General features: G+C 44.8%; 1 protein-coding gene across 5 annotated transcripts in view; it reads left to right on the top strand.

The window, feature by feature from the left end:
* Positions 1-26402, top strand: part of F5 (coagulation factor V) — a 62698-nt gene that overhangs the window by 7632 nt on the left and 28664 nt on the right. For 4 of the 5 annotated variants that reach the window (XM_080649064.1, XM_080649063.1, XM_080649060.1 and 1 more), the window contains exons 3-9: positions 1489-1611; positions 13131-13343; positions 14795-14938; positions 17492-17713; positions 19589-19754; positions 23735-23912; positions 26095-26194. In XM_080649064.1, the coding sequence (XP_080505190.1) occupies positions 1489-1611; positions 13131-13343; positions 14795-14938; positions 17492-17713; positions 19589-19754; positions 23735-23912; positions 26095-26194 (1146 nt within the window). The remainder of the gene's footprint in view (positions 1-1488; positions 1612-13130; positions 13344-14794; positions 14939-17491; positions 17714-19588; positions 19755-23734; positions 23913-26094; positions 26195-26402) is intronic. The other variant, XM_080649061.1, reaches the window with a different exon arrangement.

Raw genomic sequence — 26402 nt, 5'->3', positions numbered from 1 at the left:
TGCAGAGGCCGGGCTCACCGGGCTAAGCTGGTCCTTGGGAACCTGGGCCCAGGGGAGTCTGCAGGGGCCCAAGGACTGCAACTTGGGAAGCTCTAGACTCTGATCCTCAAAACTCGGAGCAGATGTCCCGTGCCCTCACCCCCACACAGGGCTGGTCCTCCAGCCTCTGCCCGCAGCATTCTGCCCGTAGCTCAGCAGTAGCTCCTACCCGCCGTCCATCTCCAACTGGCTGTGGCTCCTTGAGGACAGGACCTGGCACAGCCCCGCATGTAGGAAGGGACACTTCTCTCTGAGCTTCTGCACCTGACCCGCTGTCCCGCTGTGTTCCCGTAGATGTAGCTGATTATTTACCCAGTTGCTCAGATCAGAAGCCTCGGGTCATCCTGGCTTCTCTCTCTCTCATGCCACATCCAACCAGTCAGTGGGTGCTGCTGGCTCCGCCTCCAGAATTCAGAGCCCACCTCTTCTCGCCACTTCTCAGGCCCCAGGTGCTGTTGCCTCCTCTGTGTCACCAAGTCCTGCTTCCACTCTTGTCACCACACAGCAGCAGGGGTGAACTGTTTGTCTGGTTTTTCCCTTTTTCTTTTTTAGGATGAACTTTTAAAACACGTCAGACCCCACCTCCCTGCTGCACAAAGCTGCCGTGACTTCCCGTTTCACTTAGAAGAAAACCCAAGGTCCTTGCTGTGACCATAGGGCCTTAAGGGCCCTGCCCCCACCATCACCTCTCACTCTGCCCAGGCTGGATTGTTTGTTTTCTGTTTTTGTTTGTTTGTTTGTTTACTGTTCTTTGAAAACATCAAGCTCACTCTTGCCTCCAAGACTTTGAACTTGTCCGAGAACTGTGTGGTTTGCTCCCTCACTTCCCTTAGGACCTCTAACGTAGCCAGTCACCCTCCCTCATACCACCCTGGACAATTGAAAATTAACATCTGCCCTAGCCTGTTTGGCTCAGTAAATAGAGCATCGGCCCACAGGCTGGAGGGTCCTGGGTTCGATTCCGGTCAAGGGCACATACCTCAGTTGCAGCCCTGATCAGGAGGCAACCAATCGATGTGTTTCTCTCACATCCATGTTTCTCTCTGTCTTTCCCCCTCCCTTCCACTCTCTCTAAAAATAGGTAAATAAATAATGACCAAAGACGTAGGTCGTCTCTAAGGAATGACAGTGGGTCAGAATTGGGGGACACAGTGAGAACGACGCTCCTACTCCTTGGCTTGCTTCGAGCCAAGCCAAGCATTTCTCCCTCCCTCCCTGTCCTTCGCTGGCTGCACGCAAAGCTGAGCTTAAGAGGCAGTAAAGCCTTACAGATGGAAGATAAGCAGGTCAACCTCAGCACCTGAGGGCTGACCGCAGTCACTCATGGGATTCTCTGCATGGTGTGTGCGTGTGTGTGCGCGTGTGTGTCCGTGTGTGTGCATGTGTGCGTGGGTGTGCGTGACAGCTCTGTCTTTTGTAATCCTGACATAGTTATCTTTGCTTCCCTAGGACTTCTTGGGCCTACTTTATATGCTGAAGTTGGAGACATCATGAAAGTTCACTTTAAAAATAAGGCAGACAAGCCCTTAAGCATCCATCCTCAAGGGATTAAGTACAGTAAAGCCTCAGAAGGTAAGAGGAGTTTCCTATCCCTCTGACAGGAGGAAAGGTACAAGCCTTTCACACCAGTGTCGAGCACTGAAAACCATTTCATTGGCCACATGTCACAGAACTCCCTGCAGCTGGTGAATAGAGAAGTGATCGCTCTGTAAGAGTCAGGGGGAATGAAAGCGTTCTGGCATCATCTAGACCTCAGTGCTTTGAAGGTTCTAGTTCTTTACTGTTTGGGTGGGCCAATTCCCTGCTCTCTGAACCCCAGTACGCTCACCTGCACAGTGAGAGTGCTCACACGCACATTGCAAGACGGTGTAAGGCGGGTCCGCAGGCTTCTCTGTAGAGATCAGAAAGCACATATGTGTGGCTTTGCGGGCCAGGCAATCTCTGCTGCACCACTCAACTCTCCCTTTCAGCACAAAAGCAGCCAAAGGCACTATCTGTGTGTAAGTGCAAGACCACGGCCGCACCTCAATAAAACTTTATTTACAAAGAAAAGGGAGCTGGCTGGATTTGGCTCACGAGCCATCATTTGAAATAGTGACATAGACTAGCCTGGCACACAGATGACACTTAAGTAGTGTTAAAATTTTGGACATAGTGAAGTGGTTGAGAACATCAGCTTTGAAGGCGGACTTAGGTTCAAATTCCACCGTATGTTTCTGGCTAAATGATCTTGGCATCCCTGAACCTCAGTTTTCTCATCTATGAAGTGGGAATGGTTACACCCTCTCCTAAGATTGCTTTGAGGATTAGATGGGATCGTTTAGGTATTGTACAAAATAAACATGGTTCCGGGAACCTGGTAAACCCTCCATAAAGGATGTCAATGATGATAATGCTGACAGTGACAGTGAAGATCATGAGGATGATGAAGATAAAAGTGACATCAGCCACAGGATAGTAAGTACCTGTTGTTGCTATTGTTCTGATTATTTCCATTATGCTTATGTTCAGACCACAACAAGCAGAATAGAGTTCTGCTAGAAACTGATATAAGAAAATTGTGTCCATGTTGTAATAGATGTTAGTATAATAATGCAAATATAACTTCAGACCTTTCTCTTTTCACAAATCTTCTTTCTCCCATATGTTCCAACCACCATACGTTTGAAGAGAGAAATTGAGCAGGAGAGTGGTGTACAGGGCAGGGTCTGGAGTTAGACTGCCTGGTGTAAATCCTGGCTCAGACACTAACAGTGATTTTGGGAAAGTTACTTAACCTCTTTGTGCCTCATCTTTCTCATCTGTAAAATGGGAATAATAATCAAGACTTCTTTTCTGTTGTCGTCAATCCTCACTCAGGGATGTTTTTCCATTGCTTCTTCAGAGAGAGTGAAAGGGAGGGAAGGAGAAAGAGAGAGAGAGACACACACACATCCATTGGTTGCCTCTTGCACATGCCCCGACTGGGGGTGGGAGGGAACCCGCAACCCAGGTACATGCCCTTGACCGGGAATCGAACCCACAACCCTTTGGTGCTCAGGCTGACACTCTAACCACTGAGCCACTGGCCAGGGCATGACTTCTTCATATAGGTTTGTTCTCATGAAATCTTAGCACAACACCTAGCATATAATAAACACTTGATAAATATCTATGATGGTAAAGGTAATTTTTCAATCAAAATTTGTTCAAATGATGTCAATATCTCAATTAAAATTTTTTAAATGTGTCCAAATAATTTAATATTTAGATGACAATGTATGGATTAGAAAGTGACTTTTACATTTACTATTTTAGTGTAAATTATTGTCAAACTCATTCCTACTAAGGGATACATGACTGCTAACAGGTCAATGAACTACTCTCCCTGGGCATATGTGCATGAGCACATACTCTGGTTTGAGGAAAAACAATGCAGCCTTAACTGTGAGATGTCAGGCACCTTAAAGAGCCAGTTTGGCAGGACTCTGGGTGAGGTAGCCTGGGTAGGAGTCTCCTATGGCCCCCAGATCATATGATGTCATAGAACAACCACTTAACCTACTTATGAGGCTTCCAGATGGCAGTGTCAGGAATTCAGCACCGTGGGGCCAGGAGGGAGAGCCCTCAAAATGTCCCATGAATGTCCCGTTTCAGATGTGGGAGGAGGTAAGTGCTGTGGACTTTGTATTCCAAGCTGGGCTGTTTGCACGGGAAACGAACCTTGCAACACCGTCCCTCTTCCTTTCTGTTTATTTGTCCCTACCACCCCCCACAGCCAGCTGTCATTTGTGAGCAGAGGTTTAAAATGCGCCCACCACTTCCACCGGTCACCTGATCATTGCCCCGGTGCCATGTCTCTCAGGAAGTAAAGACAGTTTGGTGGGAAAGTCACATCTTGCCTGGGAAATGAGATGCAAATCTAGCCCACAGAGAAAGAGTGCCCTTCCTGGCAAAAGGCAAGCCTACCTGTTGTTGTGTCCTCTTCCCTAAAGTAAAACATCTTCCTCACATCTGGCCCTCACCCCCCGAGCCTCCCGCTATGGTTTGAACGATTGTTTCAGGGGTGGAGATGAACTACGTGCTGAGCCAGCTCCATGAGAATCCGGGTTTCTTTATCTCAGAGGTAGATGTTTGAGAGATGGATGGTGGGAGGTTGAGACGAGTAAAAGGCTTAAGAGAGGACTCAGTCTTTGTCCTTGTGGCTGCTTGATCTAACCAGAATCAAAGCAACCGCTAGAACAATCCTTATCTGGGAGCTAATCCTTGAGCCCCACCTGGGATTTGGAAACCTACTCTCATCAGCTGGAAGGGAAGGACGGCCACGGGAAGAATGCCGGCTTTAGCGCCAGGATGGCCTCGCTTGGAACCCTAAGTAAACGTGGGCAACTTCCTTTACCACAAACCCTCGGTTTCATATCTATACAATGGGAATCGCAACTCCTTCCCTCTAAGGTTGTCGCCAAGGATTAGTCAGAATCAAAGTAAAGTGCCAGGCACGGTGGGCACGCAATAAAGCTAGCTGCTGTCGCGGGGGCTCGTCCGTGGATATGCATATGCGGGCATTGCATTTTGTTCCCCGAAGCTTAGACTGAACGAAGGCTTTGGCCCGGATAGTGTCATCTACCTGAATGAAATAAAATGCTCCCATCGAATTCAGATGCCAAAATGAACTAAACTTCCCCAGAAAACCTCAGCTATCCCGAGCACATTTTGAATAATGGCAGTTTCCAGGTAGTTTGAGGTTTACTTCAAGTGTCTAAGATATTTTCTTTTCATTACTTTGGGTATGAATCTTTCTAAATGGTATACTTCCCCAGGCCTTTCTGAAACAGAGGATGGCAGTCTGTTCGAGGCTTCTGTGTCTCTGGACCTATTTTTGTTCATCAGTTTATGTTGTTCATTAGATTTCACATATGAATCAGATCATGTGATACTTATCTTTCTCTGACTGGCTTATTTCACTTAGCATAATGCTTTCCTGGGCTGGGGGTGGGGGCAGGCTGGGAGAGGACAATGGGGGAAAAAGGGGACATATGTAATACTTTCAACAATCTCTCTCTATAAAAGCCTAATATACAAATTGTCCCTGTGGGAGTTCGACCAGGAGACAGATCACTTGTTACGATGTGCGCTGACCACCAGGGCGTGGCACAGAATGAAGAAAGGCCCAGCTGCCAGGAAGGGAGGTCCTGGCCCGCAGCCAGAAGGAAGGCCCTGGCCAGCTGCCAGAAGGCCCCAATCGGCCCTGATCGCCGGCCAGGCCTAGGGACCCTACCCGTGCATGAATTTCGTGCACCAGGCTCTAGTAAAGAATAAAAAATAAATAAAATAATAAAACAGAGGATGAGAAGCAAAATTCGAGTCCCTCTCTAAACCATTCCTTCCAGTCCGCTGTGAGATCTTACAGACATTCACAGATGTTAGAACTGTGTGCAGTCTGTGTCAGCAGACTCTACACGACAGCTGTGTTATCTGTCTGCGGTATGACTTGCAGGTGAAGACCCTGAGCTTTCATGCGTGGGTTTTGTACATCGTTTTGTAACCAGAGTTGTCCAGGAGCCTGTTTCTGGACATTCTTTCTGTGGCTGTCATTTGAATTCTTGGCTGGAAGTCTGGGTGCTGGACAGGAAATGTGTGCACGTCTCACCCATGCCTGTCATCCATGAATTGGTAGCATCTGACATAAAGGCTAAGTTGTAGCTTGGTGTTACTCAACTGGTCCCAGTGGCACCCCCTCCCCAGGTGTGTCTGAGAGCACCCCAGTAGCATGTGGGGCAGGGATGAGAAACCCCTGAGAGAACAGGATGGACTAGCCATGATTTGAAAATGCTTACAAGATCATTTCCTTTAGAGATGTACTTAACAGGAGTATGTTTTAAACTGCAATCACAACTGTACCTACGTATTTTAAAACTTTCTGTCACTAAAAGACTTGTTTCTCTTTTTAAAAAAAATATATTTTTTTATTGATTTCGGAGAGGAAGGATGAGGGAGAGAGAGATGGAAACATCAATGATGAGAGAGAATCATTGATGGGCTGCCTCCTGCACACCCCCTACTGGGGATCAAGCTCACAACCCGGGCATGTGCCCTTGACCAGAATCGAACCCAGAGCCCTTCAATCTGCAGGTCAACGCTCTATCTGCTGAGCCAAACTGGCTAGGGCTGTCACTAAAAGATTTTTGACTTGAGGCTAAAATTTCAGAAACTCTCTGACTAGCATTTGGTGACTATTGTTTGATCGTAATGCTGCCCCTTTGAGCCCATTTTGTTGTTCACGAAGACCTTTGGAATTCTTTGTGCAATTACCTTTAAGAGTTTGTTTCAGAGTCAGTCGTATCCTCTTACTTTATTTATATTCTCATATGTTAAATGTGGGAGTTGCAATGTAAGTACTATAGTACAAAAGCCTATAACATTCTGCTTTCTCCTGGTAACCCAACTCTGTGAATAAAAAATTGAAAAATAAAATTTCCACCAGGGATTGTTTTTTGCATTTAAGTGTTGCCAGATTCTCTATAGGAAAACAGTAAATGGTCCAATGTTTGACATAATATAAGCAATTACATTTTTCACTTTTTATCCGAATATTTTTGCCTAATCTAGAAACTTCCCTGAGTATATAAGTACCTGAAACAAATTGTAATGGCTAATAGAACGGTTCTCATCAATCTCAGACTTGCAAACTCCCCTTCAGCGGAGAGCTGCACGCGCTGTGCACTGGGCCAGGCTCGTTAGAAACAACAGCATCCAGTTTTCCCTTTGCCTCGATGAAAGCTTCTAAGGGCACCTTCTGGCCCTGGCTGGTTTGGCTCAGTGGATAGAGCGTCGGCCTGCCTACTGAAGGGTCCCAGGTTTGATTAAGGTCAAGGGCACATGCCCGGTTTGTGGCCTTGATCCCCACTAGGGGGCGTGCAGGAGGCAGCTGGTCGATTCTCATCATGGATGTTTCTATCTCGCCCTCTCCCTTCCTCTCTGAAATCAATAAAAATGTATTTAAATAAGTAAATAAAATAAAAGCACCTTTTGAATATTCAAAGACACACTGAAGCATTCACTCGGTTTACTAAATGGAGAGGAAAAGGGCTGTTCAAAAAATTAACAAGGGCGGATTTCATGGCCAACCACCCAAATGGACGACCAAAGGGGCTCTTTATGTAACTTCACTTTCCCAAACGTGTACGCCCCATTTTACATTTGGAAAAAAATACTGAGAGCCCTTTGGCAAATAGTTCATCATGACAAGAGTAAACAAATTGCCAAGCTGACTAAGGACTGAGCAGGAAGTGAGCAGGACTGAGTAAATATAAAGGGAAGGGCCACCCTTGTGGAAAGAATTTAGTCCAGTGAGAAGCTGAACAAGGACTTTTTGTGCTTTAGACAATGGTCTTTCCTGTCCATTCCTCTTCTTTTCAGTTAAGACTTTTCACTTACTTTGATTGCAAAGTTAAAATTAGTTTTTCCAAAAATATATTTCATAAATGCTTCCCCAAAATAGCTGTTTATATTTTACACCTCATATTATGTAGTTTGCAAACTTGAAGATAAAATACGCCTGCTTTGTTCTAGATTAAAGATAAAGTAAAATACTTTGAAGTGAAAAGAAGAAAAGCATTGATAAAATTATCCCCAAACTATCTCACTAATAATCCTCATTCAGTATAATTACTCCATGTATAAATCTTTACTGTTCACTATTTGGGTCTAGATGTCCAAAATTCACCTTTGAGTGAATTGTTTATTCAATTATTTGAAGTTTATCTTATATTTAATTAATATATGAATATGAAATTCTCAGTAATTTACTTTGGTCAACTAGATGAACATTTATAAACCACTATGTGTTCCAATAAACCTGGATATGAAACCCTGATCATTTAAAAATAAGTTTGCTGTCATTTGAAACTCAGTCATGCTGCTATGACTAGCACATGTAATAGCCTCTTAGGTAACTCTTAGATATTTATATTGGTAGATTCTCATTACATATGAACAATATGTTCTAATTGTGGTGTCTCCCCTGGAAGAATTCTAGAGGTGAAATTTTTAGCAACAAGGGTGCCAGCATGCACCCTATTATTAGCTGGGTTGTGAATCCTTCAAGGTCTCAGGCTGTCTTCTTTAGATTTGTGCCCTGGTGCCTGGCACAGAGCCTAGAACATAAATGGCGATGATGATGGTGGTGGTGATGATGGTGATGACATGATTATGATGGTGGTGATGATGGTGGTGGGGATGGTGATGATGATTGTGGTGATGGTGGTGATGATGGTGATGGTGATGATGATTGTGGTGGTGGTGGTGGTGGTGGTGATAGTGATGGTGATGATGGTGGTGGTGATGATGATTGTGGTGGTGATGGTGATGGTGGTGGTGATGGTGATGATGGTGGTGGTAATGGTGATGATGGTGATGGTGATGATGATTGTGGTGGTGGTGGTGGTGATGATAGTGATGGTGATGATGGTGGTGGTGGTGATGATAGTGATGGTGATGATGGTGGTGGTGGTGATGATGGTGATGATGATATTGTGGTGGTGGTGATGATGGTGATGATGATGGTGGTGGCAATGGTGATGATGGTGATGATGATGGTGGTGGTGATGGTGATGATGGTGGTGGTGATGATGATGATGGTGATGATGGTGGTGGTGGTGATGGTGATGATGGTGATGATAATGATAATATTGTGGTGGTGGTGATGATGGTGATATGGTGATGATGTTGATGATGGTGATGGTGACAATGATGATTGTAGTGGTGATGGTGATGTTGATGGTGATAATGATGATGATGATGATGATGAGTACTGAACTAAACTGAGGACCTGAGAACTGGATTAGAAAGTGGAGACTATGTGTTATTTTCCCCTTGCTCTGAAATTTATTAATCTTACTGGTGATTGTGAGTAATTACCTAATCTTATTACCAGTTTTTACCTGTTTTAAAATAAATATATCACCACTTTTAATCTTTCTCCCATGTGTTAAGAGAACTCAAGAGCACTTAAGATATGTCTTATCAGAAGTGAAACATAAAGAAAGAGGCCATATCAATTGTAAAATGGCTGCGAAAGGAAATAACCCAAACACTGAGGTGTATTACCACAGGCAGCCACACATCTAGGTGCCAGACATTTTGAATGTATTTTCTGGTCTTCATACCCATCAAAAATTATAATATTACTAGAACAAAGAGTATGTTATGTAATAATGAATGAGAAAACTGGGGCTGAAAGGGAGGCTAAGAAACTTTCCTAAGTTCATGCAGTTAGCAAGTGGTACAACCAAAAATGACAGTTCTGACTGCAAAACTCCTGGGCTTTCTCTTAAATTAAGCAGGAGAAAATATCATTAATCATGTAATCCCACAAATATTTAACTAAAATCGTGATGAATGCTGTTTTATATATATAATATATAATGCTGTTATGTGTATATATACTCATAGCATAATCACAGATGATATACAAACAAATACACATCTATATTGTGAGATATATAATCAGAGATCAGGGAATGAGTAAGCTGACATTAAAGCTGATATCTGAAGAATGAGCATGCCTTTATCCAAAGAAAGAGAGGAAGAACTTCAAATGTTCTCTCTCACCCTCCACAGAATACCACGTTTTGTCCTTTTGAGAGCTTGTGAAGGCAATGGAAAGAATGCCATTTTCTACTATAGGCATTCCCTGCACTGCTTTAACAGTTGAATCACTGGATGCATCGTGTCCATAAATATTCTTTCTTAACCTCATGAGGCCACGAAGCATGACGCACTGACTAAGGGCTGACAGCCGGGTTCGAGACGGACCCTGTGGACATCTCGCCACACGTGTTCCCGTCAATAGACAAGTCTGCCCTGAGAGGGCAGCTTCCCTTATCAACCCTGTTTGTGCTTTGCTACAAAAGCTGTTTTGCAACTTTCCAGAGATAATCCTTCCTGCTTATCAGCAGAGACTCTTCCTCATAAATGCTTTTTTTCCTGTTTGATTTAGACTGAAATGATATTATTACTCACAGGAAGTCATTTGAGCTTTTAACATTTCTCAGCCCCTGATAATTTTACACTCAAATCCTTCTTATCAACAGAGTGAACGTTCAGTCTACAATAAAGATTGGTTATCGATGTCATAGTATCTTTTGGGAAAAAGGAAAGATACAACAAAATCCCAGTGAAGCTTTTTACTAGTACAAGGGTCACAAACTCAGATATTCTGGCAGCCAGGAGGGTAACTCGGTGAGAAATAAGTCTAGTAGGCACTGTTGATCAGAGAGCTGTGTCCTATCTGAAGGGTCATCAGGACTCAGGACCAGGCCAATTCTATGCAGGCGTTAGGTCAGTGTCACCAGATGTCCAGGTTTCGTTTGTTTGTGTGTGTGTTTTTTAAGAGAAACTAGCAATCCAGATTCTTACATAATATCTCATGTTGTTAATGTTGGCATTGAACTTGTTTTAACACCATGCAATTCCAATGAAATGTACCCATGAGTGACTTGATTACCTTGGTTCTAGCTGTGGGACCTTAAATCCTGAGAGTTCAATACACAGTCTTCGAGCTCTTGTCCGTGCCAGGTACTGTGATGGGCACCAGAGATTCTAGACAAATGCAACCCAGCACCTGCCTTTGAGGACCTCGCTTGGGTCACATGTGCAGGAGGCAAATAATTATTATCTAGAAGGATAAAATGAAGTTAACCATGGAATATCACATATATTCAATTAAAAATCGTGACAAGTATTGTAAAAAAATGTGCATAGCGCAGTGAGAGATCAGGGAAGCAATAGACATCAAGCATGAGCACACACTTATCCAAGGAAGAAAGGGAAGAAGAGCACCCTGGGCAGAGGGAATATTGTCTGCAAAGACCCTGAGGGAGGAGGGAGCTTTGTGCATCAGTCCAGGGAACTAAAGGGGCCCGAGGGACTGATACACTATGCACGGGGGAAAGAGTCACACATAATAGAATGGAGAGAGAAGTAGGGATAGATCACTGTCAGGATTTTAAGCAGGAACATGGCAAAGTAAGATCTGGGATCTTAGGGATCATTCTGTCTACAGAGTAGGAAACAAAGCAAGGCTAACAAGCCAATAGTGGAGATAATCAGGAATCATGAAAAATACTCAATCCAGCCCTGGTTGGGTGGCTCAATTGGTTGGAGTGTCATCTGTACACTAAAAAGGTTGTGGGGTTGATTCCAGGTCAGGGCACATACCTAGGTTGCAGGTTCAATCCTCAGGTGGGGCATGTATGGGAAGCAATGGATCGATATTTCTCTCTCACATCTCTCTTTTCCTCCCTTTCCCTCTCTTCCTCCCTCCCTTCCTCTCTCTCTAAAATCAATAAAAACATATCCTTGGGTAAGGAATAAAAAAATACTCAACCCAAGGATAATCAAGAAAGAAGAGAAGAAGGAACAAAGACCAGATGGACAAATACCCAAGCATATAAATAATTATATTAAAAACAAATAGGAAGAACAATACACTACGAGACAGATTGTAAGGCTGGATAAAAAGCAACACCCAAATGTATGCTGAACTCAAGCAATCCACTTTAAATTAAAGACAAGATAGGTAAAACAATAAAGGATAAAAAAGATATACCATACTAACACTACTCAAGCACAAGGGCGTATACATAATGTATTATTCCATTTTTATGACATTATTGGAAAACAGAATACAGTGACAGAAAGCAAATCAGTGGTTATCTGGGTGCGGAGGGCGGGGACAGCATTGACCAGGAATGCACAGGAGGCAGGGGTTTTGGAGTATAGCAATGTCTTGTACCTTGATTTTGTATAGGACTGAACACATTTGTCAAACCTCAGCAGATATACTTAGACTTGGTGCCTTTTATTGTATATAATTTGTAACTCAAGAAAGATGGTGAAAGGAAGGAAGGAATAAAAAGGAGAAGAAAATAAACAGGGAAAGGGTAGGAAAAAAATAAAGCATTTTTGTTTTCAAAGAGTACAGTCACTTCAGTAAGAGTAGTTTCCATTGGCCCTTTACCCCATCATATAAAACATTTTAGGGTTGGTTTTTTACCCAATTGTCTGCCCACACACACACACTCTGAAGGTCTCACCTTCCACCTCAAGGAATTTATCAAGCTCTTGTACCAAAGATAGCTGTATCCCAAAGGGAAATTCTGGTACCAGTTGATGATGGTGAAACTTTCACCCAATCAAATGAGGAATGCCTCAAGCCGGGGAAGCTGCCCATCCCACTTGGCTGTCTATGATGCTGACCTCTCCCCTTCCTGACCTCACTTGCTCCATCTCTAGCCACATCTTCCTTCTGTTGTTGAAAGCCACACCCAACCCTCTGCAATTCTTTTAATCTTCAGACTCTCAGTTCCCTCTCTTCAATAAGGAAGACCATTTCTACATCCTCCCCCTCTCCCACCAGCAGAGAAGAATGAGTGGCATCTAAGTGTTAATGGCGGGTGTTTGGGTACACAAAGGACCAAAGCAAGACCTCTAAATTTCAGAGGGTAGACACATTTCATACTATAAGGACAACTAGACTGCCTATGGGAGCCAGACTCTAAGACTCTACGGAAGGACTTGGGACAACCAGGTGGTGGAGATGTGACAAAGTGATAAGACAGGGCTGAGGGTGGCAGCAGTTGTAAAGAAGAAAAGAAAAACTTACAGATCAAAACAAAACAATATATAAACATCCCTGCATCTAGCTACATCCCATGCTAACAGGCGGTTAAATGGAAGATGTCTCATCAAGCACCACAAGAAGATATAACCCATTCTCATATTGTGAAATGATTCGCTGATCAGAGATGATTCGATTCTCTGATTACATTTGAATAATAATTATTTAGAGACCCTGGAAAATTAACGTACTAAACCTTAAATAATGTAATAGTAACATTTCTTATTCACTTCAGATCACATGGACTCAAAGCCTTACTAATTACATAGACACGGAAGGGGATGCAATGTGAATCTTTTCAAACAACGGACGCTCATTGTAGAAAGGCACAGATATCTCTATAGAGGCCTCACGTTCCTCCAGCTTGAGAGTGATGGCACAGCGAGCCTCACGCTCTGCCCAGGTGTTCTCATGACCCTTCCTTCTCCAGGTGCCTCCTACCCTGACCACACGTTCCCTGCAGAGAAGCTGGATGATGCTGTAGCTCCTGGCCATGAATATACCTACGAGTGGACCATCAGTGAGGACAGTGGGCCCACACCCGATGACCCGCCATGCCTCACGTACATCTACTACTCCTATGAAAATCTGATACAGGACTTCAACTCTGGGCTGATTGGACCTCTGCTTATTTGTAAGAAAGGTAAAAAAAATCAACAATAGCAAAGCTGTTGGAGTGGTAAGGAGTACTATACTGGAAAGGCTTGGGGGAATCCTGGAACCTCTCAGCAAATCGAGTAGAGTGGGGTGGGTGGGAAGCAGACCACTATTGGACATTGGCATCGGAGGGTCTGGAGTCCTCCTCTGGTTCTTCCAATTCCTCCTCCATCTCAGTCCTGGAGCCTCTCTGAGGAGGAGGAATTGGGAGTTGGTTCTGAGGCACACCCGTGTGGTCTGTGTATTTACCTCAAGGCCAAGTCTTTCTGCAAGTGTACAGCAGCCTGCCCTCTGCTGATAGCACTGGGGAAGAGCTTTGCCTAACGTGTCCGAGGTTTGGGTTGGTAATTTGGTCTACAAACACACAAAACTCTAGCTTCCTTTCTTATAGAGTGGAACCCTTTGGGCAGCAGGTTGCAAATACACTCAAGTGATTTTTATAAGAAATTGCATCGTCTAGGCTTCTAGGAGCAAGCTTGGATTTTCATTTTACCTGAAAAGAATTCAGCTCATCTTTCATGAAAACCAACGATCACACGAACTGCACTGTGGGAAATAATGGGATGAACTCGCCATCTGTCTGCACAGACACACATACCATCCCTACATCAATTCCTAATCATTTATTCACTACACAAATACATGTGTTCCTTGCCTGGTCTACAGAGGATACTGGGATGGCACACAAAAAGTTAAAACTTATAAAAAGCTCTTCTTTCATTTTACTTTCAGTTGCATTTTGTCCTTATATGAAAATTCAACTTCACCCTCTCAACCAGTTCTCTGGTGAGCCATTCCATGAACAGCAAGGTGGCTGGACGAAACTTGGAGAGCTGAGCTTTTACCAACCGAGCTCTGGTACCCGTGTATTGGTCTACTGACACAGGAGGAAATGATACTTTTGCCAAAACCTTGACAGTCACCAAATGTTTCCTCTCTATGCCAGGTCAAATTTACCTTTAAAGCCCCATTCCTCAAGGCTATGAGGCACCAGAGAAAACGGTTAATGTGGCAGCAAGATTTTAATAAGCCCCAATCATCATTGTTTGATAAATATGCTATTTATTTATATTTTTTATTTGCATTGATTTTTAGAGAGAGAGGAAGGGAGAGAAGGGAGAGAGAGGAGGGAGAGAGAAACATCAATGTGAGAGCTTAACATTGATCGGTTGCCTCCTGCACGTCCCCTACTGGGGATTGAGCCTGCAACCCAGGCATGTGCACTGACTGGAATCAAACCAGCAACCTTTCGGGGCATGGATGATGCCCAACAACTGAGCCACACCAGCCAGGGCAAGATGCTATTTTTAAAACAAGAATTTCTCCGAGTTGACATCACTAAGATTGGTTGCTTGCCTTCAGCTCTGCTACCTAGGAACAGCAAATGAGAGTTTTCTACCTGGGATGCTATTGTCAAGCAAGTCTTTTCTTTCCCAGGCACCCTCACTGAGGATGGGAGTCAGAAGATGTTTGACAAGCAGCAGGTGCTCATGTTTGCTGTGTTTGATGAAAGCAAGAGCTGGAGCCGGTCATCATCCGTCATGTACACAGTCAACGGCTATGTGAACGGGACGATGCCAGGTACCGAGCGGGGTGTGCTCTTCCCAACACCACTAGACGCGTTAGTGCCTTAGGCCTGCTGCTGTCCTCCAGCACTAAGGAACGTGACGGTACCCACTACTTTCAACTCTTAGTCAGGAAGGTAAGGTGATCTAGCTCAGTGGTCCTCAAGGTTTTATCATCTTTTTAAAAAATATTTTTATTGATTTCAGAGAGGAAGGGAGAGGGATAGAGAGATAGAAACATCAATGATGAGAGAGAATCATTGATCGGCTGCCTCCTGCACGCCCCCTACTGGGGATTGAGTCCACAACCCGGGCCTGTGCCCTTGACCGGAATCGAACACGGGACTCTTCAGTCCGAAGGCCGACGCTCTATCCACTGAGTCAAACCAGCTAGTACAACAGGCAAACTGGAAGTTACCTAAGGGAAGGGGTGTGCAGTATATTGGATGGAGTGCTCTGAGCAGGTTTCACCTGGGCCTGCACTTCCAGGAAGGCCTCCAGGATATCAGCTCAGTCTCCTTCGGTGGGTTCTGTGGCCCCTTCTGCACAGTGACCCTGCCTTCAGCCACAGAGGAAGCCTTGCAGGACGGATGTTCAAGGTCAAGCCCTGGCAGAAAGGGTCATCAGGGAGAAGTCTGTAATGATATGGTAAAGATGAGCAGGAGATTAGGAGAAATACCAGCCTACAGAAATACTTCTAGCACTTCTAATGGTGATTGATGAGTGCTACTCAAAGGCATATAGCATCTTTCTCTTTCCATCATAGCAACTGCTGAGAGAAAAGGACTGACTCCCACCTACACCACTTTTACTTCTAGCTGATAGAAATGCTTAGAACCAAAGATCCCAAGGGAAAAGCAAAAAAAAAATGAAAATATTACTTTATTAAATTTCTCACGGGTCCTTCTCTATATCTGAAAAATCAGCAATGGCTTCACTTACCTCCAACCAAACTTGTCACGAGTTGAGGTCTGGACATTGCTTTAAATTGTTCTATTTCATTTGACTGCGTCTCCGCCTGGGCTGTCACAAACACACCCCATGACTCTCGGCTTGGATTCAGCGTCCGAACGCAGTTAACTGGGGCTACCTCGCTCATTCACTACCTCAGTGCGGTCCTTGGCAGTTAGTTGTCGAGATGAGCTAACTTACACAAACAGATTAACATCTCTCCTGGGACAGACGGTAGTTAAGACTTTTTTTTACGTGTAAAATAGTATGCCCAGTACTATGGGCCTTCGAGGGGCGTGTTCCAAGGAGAAGCTGTATCTGTGTCCTGGCCGAGTGAATCGTCTGTTAAATATGCAGAAGCCCCCAGAAGCAAACCATAGGCACAAAAATAAAAATAATAACTTGATCAGGGCATGGAGTATATGGATTTATCGTTGAAAAAGACAGACTCGTTGGGGTACAGAGGGGCACGGAAGGGAAATGGCGTTAGTAGAAACAGAGACGTTAATGCTTGTAAACAGCCTCGGGAAGCATATAAACTGAGTAACAGTGGTAAATGCTAATACGGATGTACTGAATGCTCAGGTCGATATGAGCGTTTCTTTGGGGTGCTAAATGCTCCCACCAAAGCCTACCTTTCAGCTTCATTCTCAGGGTCTAGCTTCTTGTTCTCATCATGATGTCAGAATGCCTGTCTTATTGTAATGGTCCCCCAAAAAGACAAGCCCTCAGCACCTCTGTGGGTGAGAGCCTGACCCTCAGCCCCGCGATCTCACCTCTATGGTAGCACTTGCTGCACCGTGGTGTGAGTGCTTGTATCTAGTGATTATGGATCTGGAACTTAAAACCCGGGCCAAGGAGAGAAGGCAGGGTTGGAATCTCCCACACAGCAAAGGAGCCTTTTCCCAGTTGCTTGGGGGCAAAGAAGGAGCAGACTCAGCCTTTGCACTCAGTCTCATGACTCCGCCCATGAAATGCTCCCAGGGGCCCCGCACTGAGGAGTTGTCCTCTGCGTTTTAAGGAGAGCCTGTGACCCACAGAGTAATTCATGGCAGTCTCATTAAAGCAATCAACAAGGGGTACGGGTGCAATTGGCAATCCTTAACCACCTTCACACTCTTCCCTCAGGCAGAGCTTGCCCCTCTCTCTATCCCACTGAGACGATTAGGCTCCGAACGCAGCCCTCATGGAGACTGGCGACTCCCTCCAGCTGAGCCCAGATTGGTTCTAGGTGACCAGCTGCCAGGCTTGCCCAGGACTGTCCCGGTTCTAACAATGAAAGCCCTGCATCCGGGGAAACCCCTCAGTCCTGGGAACCCAGGGTGGTGGCCACCTACTTGGTTCCCTCCTCGGCCTAGTCCCTTAGCAATCCGTCTCTGAACTAATGCCCCTCTGGGCTCTGCCCTTACTTCTGTAGTATCCCTCACCGCAATGAGTGGCAACTGCTTGCTGGCCCTTCTCTCGGATGTCTCCGTTTCTAGGGCAGGCACTACAGCTGGAGGGTCTGTTCCTCAGAACCTTGCACAATATCAGGTACTCAATCCATTTGGGGTGAAGAGGTTCTTACCACAGAGTGCTGACTGCCTGGCTTTGTCCCCCATCTCTCCTCCTCTTGCAGATATAGCTGTTTGTGCCCACGACCACATCAGCTGGCATCTGATCGGCATGAGCTCTGGACCAGAACTGTTCTCCATTCACTTCAATGGCCAGGTCCTGGAGCAGAACCATCACAAGGTCTCAGCCGTGACCCTCGTCAGTGCCACGTCCACTACTACAAACATGACGATGGGTCCGGAGGGGAAGTGGATCATCTCTTCTCTCATCCCCAAACACTTTAAAGGCAAGAAACACTCCCAACAGTCTTGCTTATGAATGTAGGATCCTTCTTCCCAGGTGCTAACTCCCTCCTTATCCTTTGCCTTCTTAAGCCACCCACACTCCAGACATTCCTGCCTTGGTCCCTGGGAGGAGAACTTACATTCTCCACTTAGATTTACAGCCTTACTTGGGGATGGAGGAAGGGGAGGAATTGACAAAGACTTTTTTAAATGAAGCAAAAGCTGAAGAGGTCTCTACTTCTTGAAAGGAAAAGGGAGGAAGGAGAGAAATGCCCACAGAGATGTTCTTTCTTGTGGTGTTTAGTGTGTAGCTAAAAGAAAAGATCTGGATGCCAGAACAAGGCAAACATGCATATGTATAGAAGTGCCCAGTTACAGAAAGTGTAGAAGTTTTAACATGAAGAGACTTTGCTTTAGAACAAAATGAGCACAAAGAGGAACCCAGTGAGTGTACACTGAATGGCTCAAACATAAAACCTAAGCAGCTGAGGAATGAGCTTGAAAGAATACCAGGGAACTCTGGTGGGGGAAGATCAGCCCAGGTTGTTCCATGGTCCCACGTAAACAAAATACTCATTGTTCCTTCACATGTGGTTTCTTTAAAACTATTGGGAGGAGGTTTCCCGTAAACAGAGACTAAATTATAAGTAAACTAGAAGCCCGGTGCATGAAATTCATGCATGGGGGAGGGGTCCTCAGCCCAGCCTGCACCCTCTCCAATCCGGGATATCCCTCTCACAATCTGGGACCACTGGCTCCTAACTGCTCACCTGCCTGCCTGCCTGATCACACATAACTGCCCCCCCTGCTGGCCTGGTCACCCCCAACTCCCCCAGCTGGCCTGGTTGCCCTTTAGGCCCCCCCCCACCAGCCTGGTCACCCCTTACTTCACCCCCTGCTGGCGTGGTTGCCCCCAACTGCCCCCCGCCAACCTGGTCACCCCTCACTCCCCCCCCCCACCAGTCTGGTCGCCTCCAACTGCACCCCCTGCTGGCCTGGTCTCCCCACACAGCCTGCTGCTCAGTCATTTGGTCGCCCCTCACTAACCCCCCTGCTGGCCTGGTTGCCCCACACTGCCTGTTCAGTCATTCGTTCAGTGGTTTCGGATGCGATGGTTGCTTAGCCTTTTATATATATGGATGATATTAGTATGGAAAATCATTTTGTTACCAAAATAATATGTACAAGCAAAACACATAAGAAAGAGGATTGGGACCATTTCATTTTATAAAAAAGATTTTTTATTGATTTTTAGAGAGAGAGGAAGGGAAAAGGACAGAGAAAAACATCGATGTGAGAGGGAAACATTGATGAGCTGCCTCCTGCACACCCCCAACTGGGCATCGAACCTGCAACCTGGGCATGTTCCCTGACCAGGAATCGACCCTTTCAGTGCAGGGGACAATGCCCAACCAACTAAGCCACGCTGGCCAGAGCTCGGGTACTGTGGTATTTTTTTTGCACTGACCAGTCAAAATTATATTTGAACTAATGAAATTGTCAACCAAGTGATCATAAAACAACAAAGCTACCATTGTTGAGGTTAATTGCTTTTGTATTAACTTATTTAACTTTTAACAATTTCATACAGTATTACTGTATTCTTTTGATTTTACAAATAAAGGGGCAGATGACAGGAAAAAGGAGAAATCAACAAGATGTAAGTCATAGGGTCTTCAGGGTCTGGAAGCCACAGATGTTCTGCTCTGGAAGAAGCAAAGGCAATCTTCCCCAGATTCCCGCCCCCCCCCCCCCACGGCCCAGCCCGCCCCTCTCTCCAGTATCAGTTAACCCTTCCGCTGTTGAAAAGTTACACAGTTTGGTTAGCCTTAGTTCCTTCTCCCCAATTCTTTCACTGTCTCTATGTACTAATTCAGCTGGGATGCAGGCTCACATCAACATTGAGAACTGTGCAAAGAAGATGCGGAGTCATAAGACACTAACACTGGAGCAGCGGCGGCACATGAAGAGATGGGAATACTTCATCGCTGCGGAGGAAGTCATCTGGGACTATGCACCCTTCATTCCAGTGAACATGAACAAGTGAGTTTGGGGGGTTCTGACCACTGTGCAAAGGTTCAGGCATGTTCCATAGGGTCCTGGGTGTGCAGGTGAGGTGTCAGGAGTTGACAGCTCTCAAGGGATTACATGTTTTGGATTCCATTCAGGTCTTGTTCAAAATCAATCTGGAATTACCCCAAACTCACCAAAGGGGAAATAATAATAATAATCCTATATAATAAAGAGGTAATATGCAAACTGGCCATCACTCTAACACACAAGATGGCCACCCCCATGTGGATACAAGATGGCCACCACAAGATGGCCAGCAGGGGAGGGCAGTTGGGAGGAACCAGGCCTCCAAGGGAGGGCAGTTGGGGGTGATCAGGTCAGCAGGGGAGGGCAGTTGGGAGGGACCAGGCCTCCAAGGGAGGGCAGTTGGGGGCGATCAGGCCAGCAGGGGAGGGCAGTTAGGGGTGACTGGGCTGGCAGAGGAGGGCAGTTGGGGGCAACCAGGCCTGCAGGTGAGGACAGTTAGGGGGGGACCAAGGCCTGTAGGGGAGGGCAGTTGGAGGGGACCAGGCCTGCAGGGGAAGGCAGTTAGGGGCAATCAGGCTGGCAGGGGAGCAGTTAGGTGTCGATCGGGCTGGCAGGGGAGGGGTTAGGAGGTGATCAGGCTGGCAGGCAGGCAGGCAAGCAGTTGGGAGTAAGCAGTCCTGGATTGTGAGAGGGATGTCCGACTGCCCGTTTAGGCCCATTCCCATTGGAATCGGGCCTAAACGGGCAATCGGACATCCCTCGTGGGGTCCCAGATTGGAGAGGGTACAGGCTGGGCTGAGGAACACCCCCCCTCCCGTGCACAAATTTTGTGCACTGGGCCTCTAGTAATAATAATAATAGCAGCTACCACTTGTTGAATGTTTGCTATTGCCAAGTACTGTGTTAAATCCTTTCTAAGAGTTTCACTTTATCTCTAGAAGTGAGAGACAGCTTATTTATTAAGTAGAGTAGGAAATAGGTCAAAGATATTAAGAAATCTGGAAATTCAAAATAGCTCTGAAACATCTGAAAAAATACTCAGGCTCACTCACAGTGAGGGAAATGCACATTAAAGTTCTCTGAAATACTGTTTTCCATCCAGCGGACTCACAGTGCAGGTGACATAATCTCCTGGCAAGGCTGTGGGAGACAAGCACTGCCATTTTGCTGGTGGAAGAGTAAACTGGAAGAGCCATCTAGAGGATAATCTGGCATTTGTGTCAAAATTATAAATGCCTACACCCTTTGGCCTGGCAATCTCACCCTCGGAATTTACTATAGAGATATACCATTCACAGAGAAAATGTTGTACATACAGGATAGTCACTGCTACCCTTTTAGTAGTAGCAAAAGATTGGAAACAACCCAAAATCTCCATCAATAGGAAATTGGTTTAATAAATTATGGGATATCCAGACATGGAATACCATGCATCTGTTTTAAAATGACGCAAACATGCTTTATGTACCAGTATAAAAAAGTTCTCCATTGTTAAATTGTTAAATTAAAAAGCCAGGGGAGCAAGATGGCAGAATAGGAGGTCCCCCACCCATCTCCCCGACAGCAACAATAGTTGTCAGCCATCCACAAACAAAAGTTCCTTTGTGAGAGCTTTGAAATCCAGGTAGAAACTCACAAAATCCCAAGGGAAGCTAATTCCAAGTTGAGTCATGCGCAGGTGGTAGGTTTGCTGATTATGGCCCAGGTTACAAGCCTAGAAGCAGCCTCATCCTCTTATGGACTCAGCCACAGCCCTTGCTACAACATCGTTTAACAAGGGACTCAGGAGGAGTCACACTTGTCCATGACCCTGGAGGCTGGCCTGCAGACCTTGGTCCCAGTGCAGATCTTGAAGTGGCCCTGTAGCCCAGCTCCAACTCTCCCCCCTGCAGTCCAGAAGCAGTCCTGCCCATCAGGGACCTACCCAGGGACATGATGGGAGCCCTCCCAAGGACCAGATGGGAGCCATACCCATCTACACACCTGGTAACAGGCCTACCATTTGCAAACTCCACTGAGGACCTTAAATTTAGGCCATTATTCCAGCACCAGCTCTACTGACTAAGGTCCTGGAGGCAGTCCCATCTTCCACGGACCAGATAGGACCTATACCCATCTGAGCTCTTGGTAAAGGCTTGCCCACCAGCAGCCATGTGACTTGATCCAACCTCACTTGACTGTGATCCTAAAAGAATCCCATCAGTCAGGAGACCTGTCGGGAGGAGGTCTTTGCCTGCCAAATTCAGTCTGTAAAGGCTGGAAGAGGGTGTCTGATTCTTCAAATGCACAGACAACAGCCCAAGGCAATACAAACCACAAAGAATCAGGCAAATATGACACCACTAAAGGAAACTAATACAGCTTCAGGAACCAACCTCAAAGAATTAAAGATCTATGAAGTGCCTGACAAATAAATAATGTAAAATACTCATCTTAAAGAACCTCAGTGCAGTGCAAGAGAACACAGATAGGCAACTAAACAAAATCAGGAAAACAATGCAAGAACAGAATGAGAAGTCTAATAAGCCATACAAATAACCAAACAGAAATCTTGGAACTGAAGAATATAATAACAGAACTGAAAAAATCAATAGAGGGCTTTAATGCCAGATTCAATCATGCAGAAGAAAGATTCAGCAAACTCAGAGACAGGTAATTTGGAATTATCCACTTAGAGGAACAAGGAGAAAAATGAATGAAAAAGAATGAGGAAAGCTTACAGGAATTATAGAATAACATCAAAAGAACTAACATGTGCACTGTAAGAGTCTGAAGCAAAAGAAGAGAAAAGGGCAGAAAGCTTCTTTAAAAATAATGGTTGAAAACTTCCCAAATTTTGGGAAGGATGTGCATAAAGATTATCTGGAATTGTACACATTAATAGAAGTGAATACTCAGAAAATGCAGAGAGAGGTAGAGAGGTAGGGTTGAGAGGATACAGTATGTGAGTGAGAGTTTTCACTAATCAAAATCGTTTGAATGTATTTGCTTTAAAAAAAATCAAAAAAGGAATTGATCAAGATTATATAATAACTGACAGAACTAAGATAGGGATCCGGGACTCTCTGGCAACAGTCAGTGCTGTTTATTATGCAAAATAAATGGATGAAATGGATAAATTCTCTCATGGAGCTTCTGCTTTTACGGAGGTATTTTAAGGTAATAAAGAGAATCAAGGAGTGAAGTGGTTCTTGTTGCTGCTTCCTGATCATTTATCGCAGAACTGCAGAAGCTGGGTGATGGTGGTGGCTTTTCAGTTGGCACCTAGACTGAGTGGGTGGTAGACAGGATAGACCAGCAGCACAGAGCCATGTCTAACAAACATAGTAAAAACTGCCCTAACCGGTTTGGCTCAGTGGATAGAGCATCGGCCTGTGGACTGAAGTGTCCCAGGTTCAATTCTGGTCAGGGGCATGTACCTTGGTTGTGGGCACATCCCCAGTTGGGGGTGTGCAGGAGGCAGTTGATTGATGTTTCTCTCATTGATGTTTCTAATTCTCTATCCCTCTCCCTTACTCTCTGTAAGAAAAAAAAAAATCAATAAAATATATTTTTTTAAAAAGATAGTAAAAACTTCTTGGAGTGAGGAAGTACTTTTAGAGATTGAGAAATACCTGGAAAGCCAACCAGAGTACCATAAATTAAATGATAGGAAAGACGTGAGAAAAATCTGTAGCATATCCTGTCCTTTCATCCAGGTAGATCTTTCCTCAAAGACATCTAAGGTCTGCTCTAGTAACCAAAGGGACAGGAAGATCTAAAAAGCTGCTTCTAACCATGATTATGACTTTATTGATGGATCAGAGGATTCCAGTTTTCCAACTAGATGGAAGATATCAGGACTTTGCAAATCATATTAGGAGCTGGTTTTGTTTTTTTAGCTAATCCAAGAGCAGAACTTCTAAACACAAGGGTTTCCCCATCCTACTGGGGTCTCTACTTGAGAAAATGGTTAATTTTTTACTATTTCATTTCACTTTAAGAAAATACAGATCTCTGCACTTGGATAATTTCTCCAACCAAATTGGAAAACATTATAAGAAGGTTGTGTACAAACAGTACCAAGATGAGACCTTCACCAAACGCCTGGAGGAGTCCAGAAACAACGAAGACGGGATCTTGGGCCCTATAATCAGAGCCCAGGTCAGAGACACGCTCAAAGTAAGTAACAGAAATGTAGGCCCATGTGAAAGAAATTAAGTAACAAAAGACATTATAAGTACTGGCTGTTTATTTTTTTAAAGGTGTCCATGTAATTTTTAATTCAAATGCAACTTTTCATTTTTATTTTGTATTTGCACTTATTTATAGCTTACCCCATAATACAAAGAATCTGAGATAGTTTATCAAATTATAAAAGAACAAAATAGTCAATGTAATTGGGGTGAATAATATTGGGGACAAAGAAAAGAAAACCAAGGATAAGGTAAGTATAATGAAGCACCTACCATATGGTCTTATAAGGTTGTTTGCAAATTTTGTCCTGAGCTTTCTAGCAGCCAAAGTAAAAAGGGAAATATGTTAGGGCCAGATTCACAGTAGTCAAAAAAGAAGCACAGTGACCAGAGAAGAATTTCTCCCATGGATCCTTGAAAAGAGGGTGCTATGTGATGCAGTGGATAGATTCCTTGATAAAATTCCTACAATTGGTACAATAAATAAAAATATTGTAGAGCTGTGCCGCACCAGCACAGCCAAGGGTGAACCTGAGTGGGGGCAGTGAAGGATTGAGAAAAGACAGACAAGAGAATGAAAGCTGGGTCTCAGTGGGACGCTGCTTCTCTGATGGAGAGACAGTGCCAGCGCCCACAAGCCGTGTCTTTATTTTATAGCCAGATTTCCAAGAGGCAAAGTAAGGGTGTGGTCAAGATGTTTACAACGTTCTCCTGAATTTCGATCCTACTCAATTACATGCACCTGATCAAGCTTTGTTTACTTGCAGCCTATATCACTTAGGCACGTGGGGCCACATGTTCGGACCATAGGTTCAAGCTTACAACTACAGCTGTTGGCTATAATTGTGCTGGGAGGGCTCTGCCCTCCAAGCTGGGACTTGCACGTGGCCGTGAGAAGACTGTGCCCTCTCATTAGTCCGAGGCTTGAACCTGTCCAAACACTGTAGCTGCTCTCCACATAAAGCCTTATAAGTGTTTCTCATTATAGCTAAGAATATCACAGTAAATACCATTGAGAAAAAAATTCTTCATTGTGGTTTTGGTATATAGTTCTCTGAAGTCTGGTCTCTGATAAAGACACACTCAAAGCCTTATATATTTGTCATGAGGACAGAATGTTGTTCAGATAGTTTTCCTTTAATGCTATGACACGTCATCAAGCTTTTAAAATATATATTTTTATTGATTTCAGAGAGGAAGGAGGAGAGAGAGGTAGAAATATCAATGATGAGAGAGAATCATTGATCGGCTGCCTCCAGCACGCCCATATTGGGGATTGAGCCCACAACCCAAGCATGTACCCTGACCGGAATTGAACCATGACCTCCTGGCTCAGAGGTGGATTCTTAACCACTGAGCAATGCCGGCCGGGTTCATCAAGCTTTTTATAAGCACGAGAAGCAGAGAATTGAAGGTGACAATCTTTGGCAAGATTCTAGAATGCAGATTATCTACAGATGGAGCATGACCCAAATGCTTTGGCAATCAACCAAAGATATAATCAAGGTTCTCTTTTGAAGATTAAGGAGCCTAACCAGGATTCCTGTGTGGACAATGCTCCTAAAATGATGCCCAGTGCTTACCAAGACCATACTTCACTGCTGCATGGGCGGAGCTAGGAGGGCATCTGCAGACAAGGCCAATTCTGTTCATTTGAAAATTACCAAAGGACCAGAAGTGTCCTCCCTCTGTTGCTTTCCCTTCCCCCACCTCTGACCTCTCCAAGGTGCTCTTAGGGAGAATAAATACACTTTATTGGAAATTGAGGATCCGGCTCTTAGCCATGCCCTCAGGACACGGCTTCAAGGACGGGGGTTCTGGGAGACCTGGCCTGCTGGAGAAGGAGGTCATGGTGTAGAGAAGAGGAGGAGCAGAAAATGGAAACAGATGGGGTCTGAGCTGAAAGGAGAAGGGAAGGAGATGGGGACCAGCTCGGAGGGGGTGGTGTACTGTGAGGAAATGTCACTTCTAAGGTCAGACTACTGTGTGAGGCGAAACTCTCTCAAATGCTTCTGTCAGGTGATGGAGAGATTGCCGATCAGGTAAACGGAACAAGATTGCATGCATGCACACACCATCCAACAAGTGAGCATGCAAAGTTAACATCCTATATTAGTGCTCATGATCAACCTTAAGTCCCGAATAATGAATATGAGTTAACTTTGTAGATCACGTTCAAAAATATGGCCAGCCGCGCCTACAGCATTTACCCTCATGGCGTGACCTTCTCTCCTTTTGAAGACGAAGTCAACTCTTCCTCCGCCTCAGGTTTGAATCTTTCACTTCTACCAAATGAAGCTATTGACCTCTGAGAAGCTATCATATTTTTCTACTGTCCCTCTCGATCAGTAGTAAACCTTGTGCAGTCAGGTAGTATCCATACATGGGCAGGGATCCTAAAAGCTACAAGGAAACCCTGCTCATCTCAGGGGTTTACTTACTCTTCAGCAAGCATGTCAAACTCGCGGCCCACGGG

The sequence above is a fragment of the Plecotus auritus genome (assembly GCF_963455305.1).
Source record: "Plecotus auritus genome assembly, chromosome: 12".
Taxonomy (NCBI): Eukaryota; Metazoa; Chordata; class Mammalia; order Chiroptera; family Vespertilionidae; genus Plecotus; species Plecotus auritus.
Note: the sequence above shows the minus strand (reverse complement) of the source record. Positions and strands in the feature narration are given on the sequence as shown.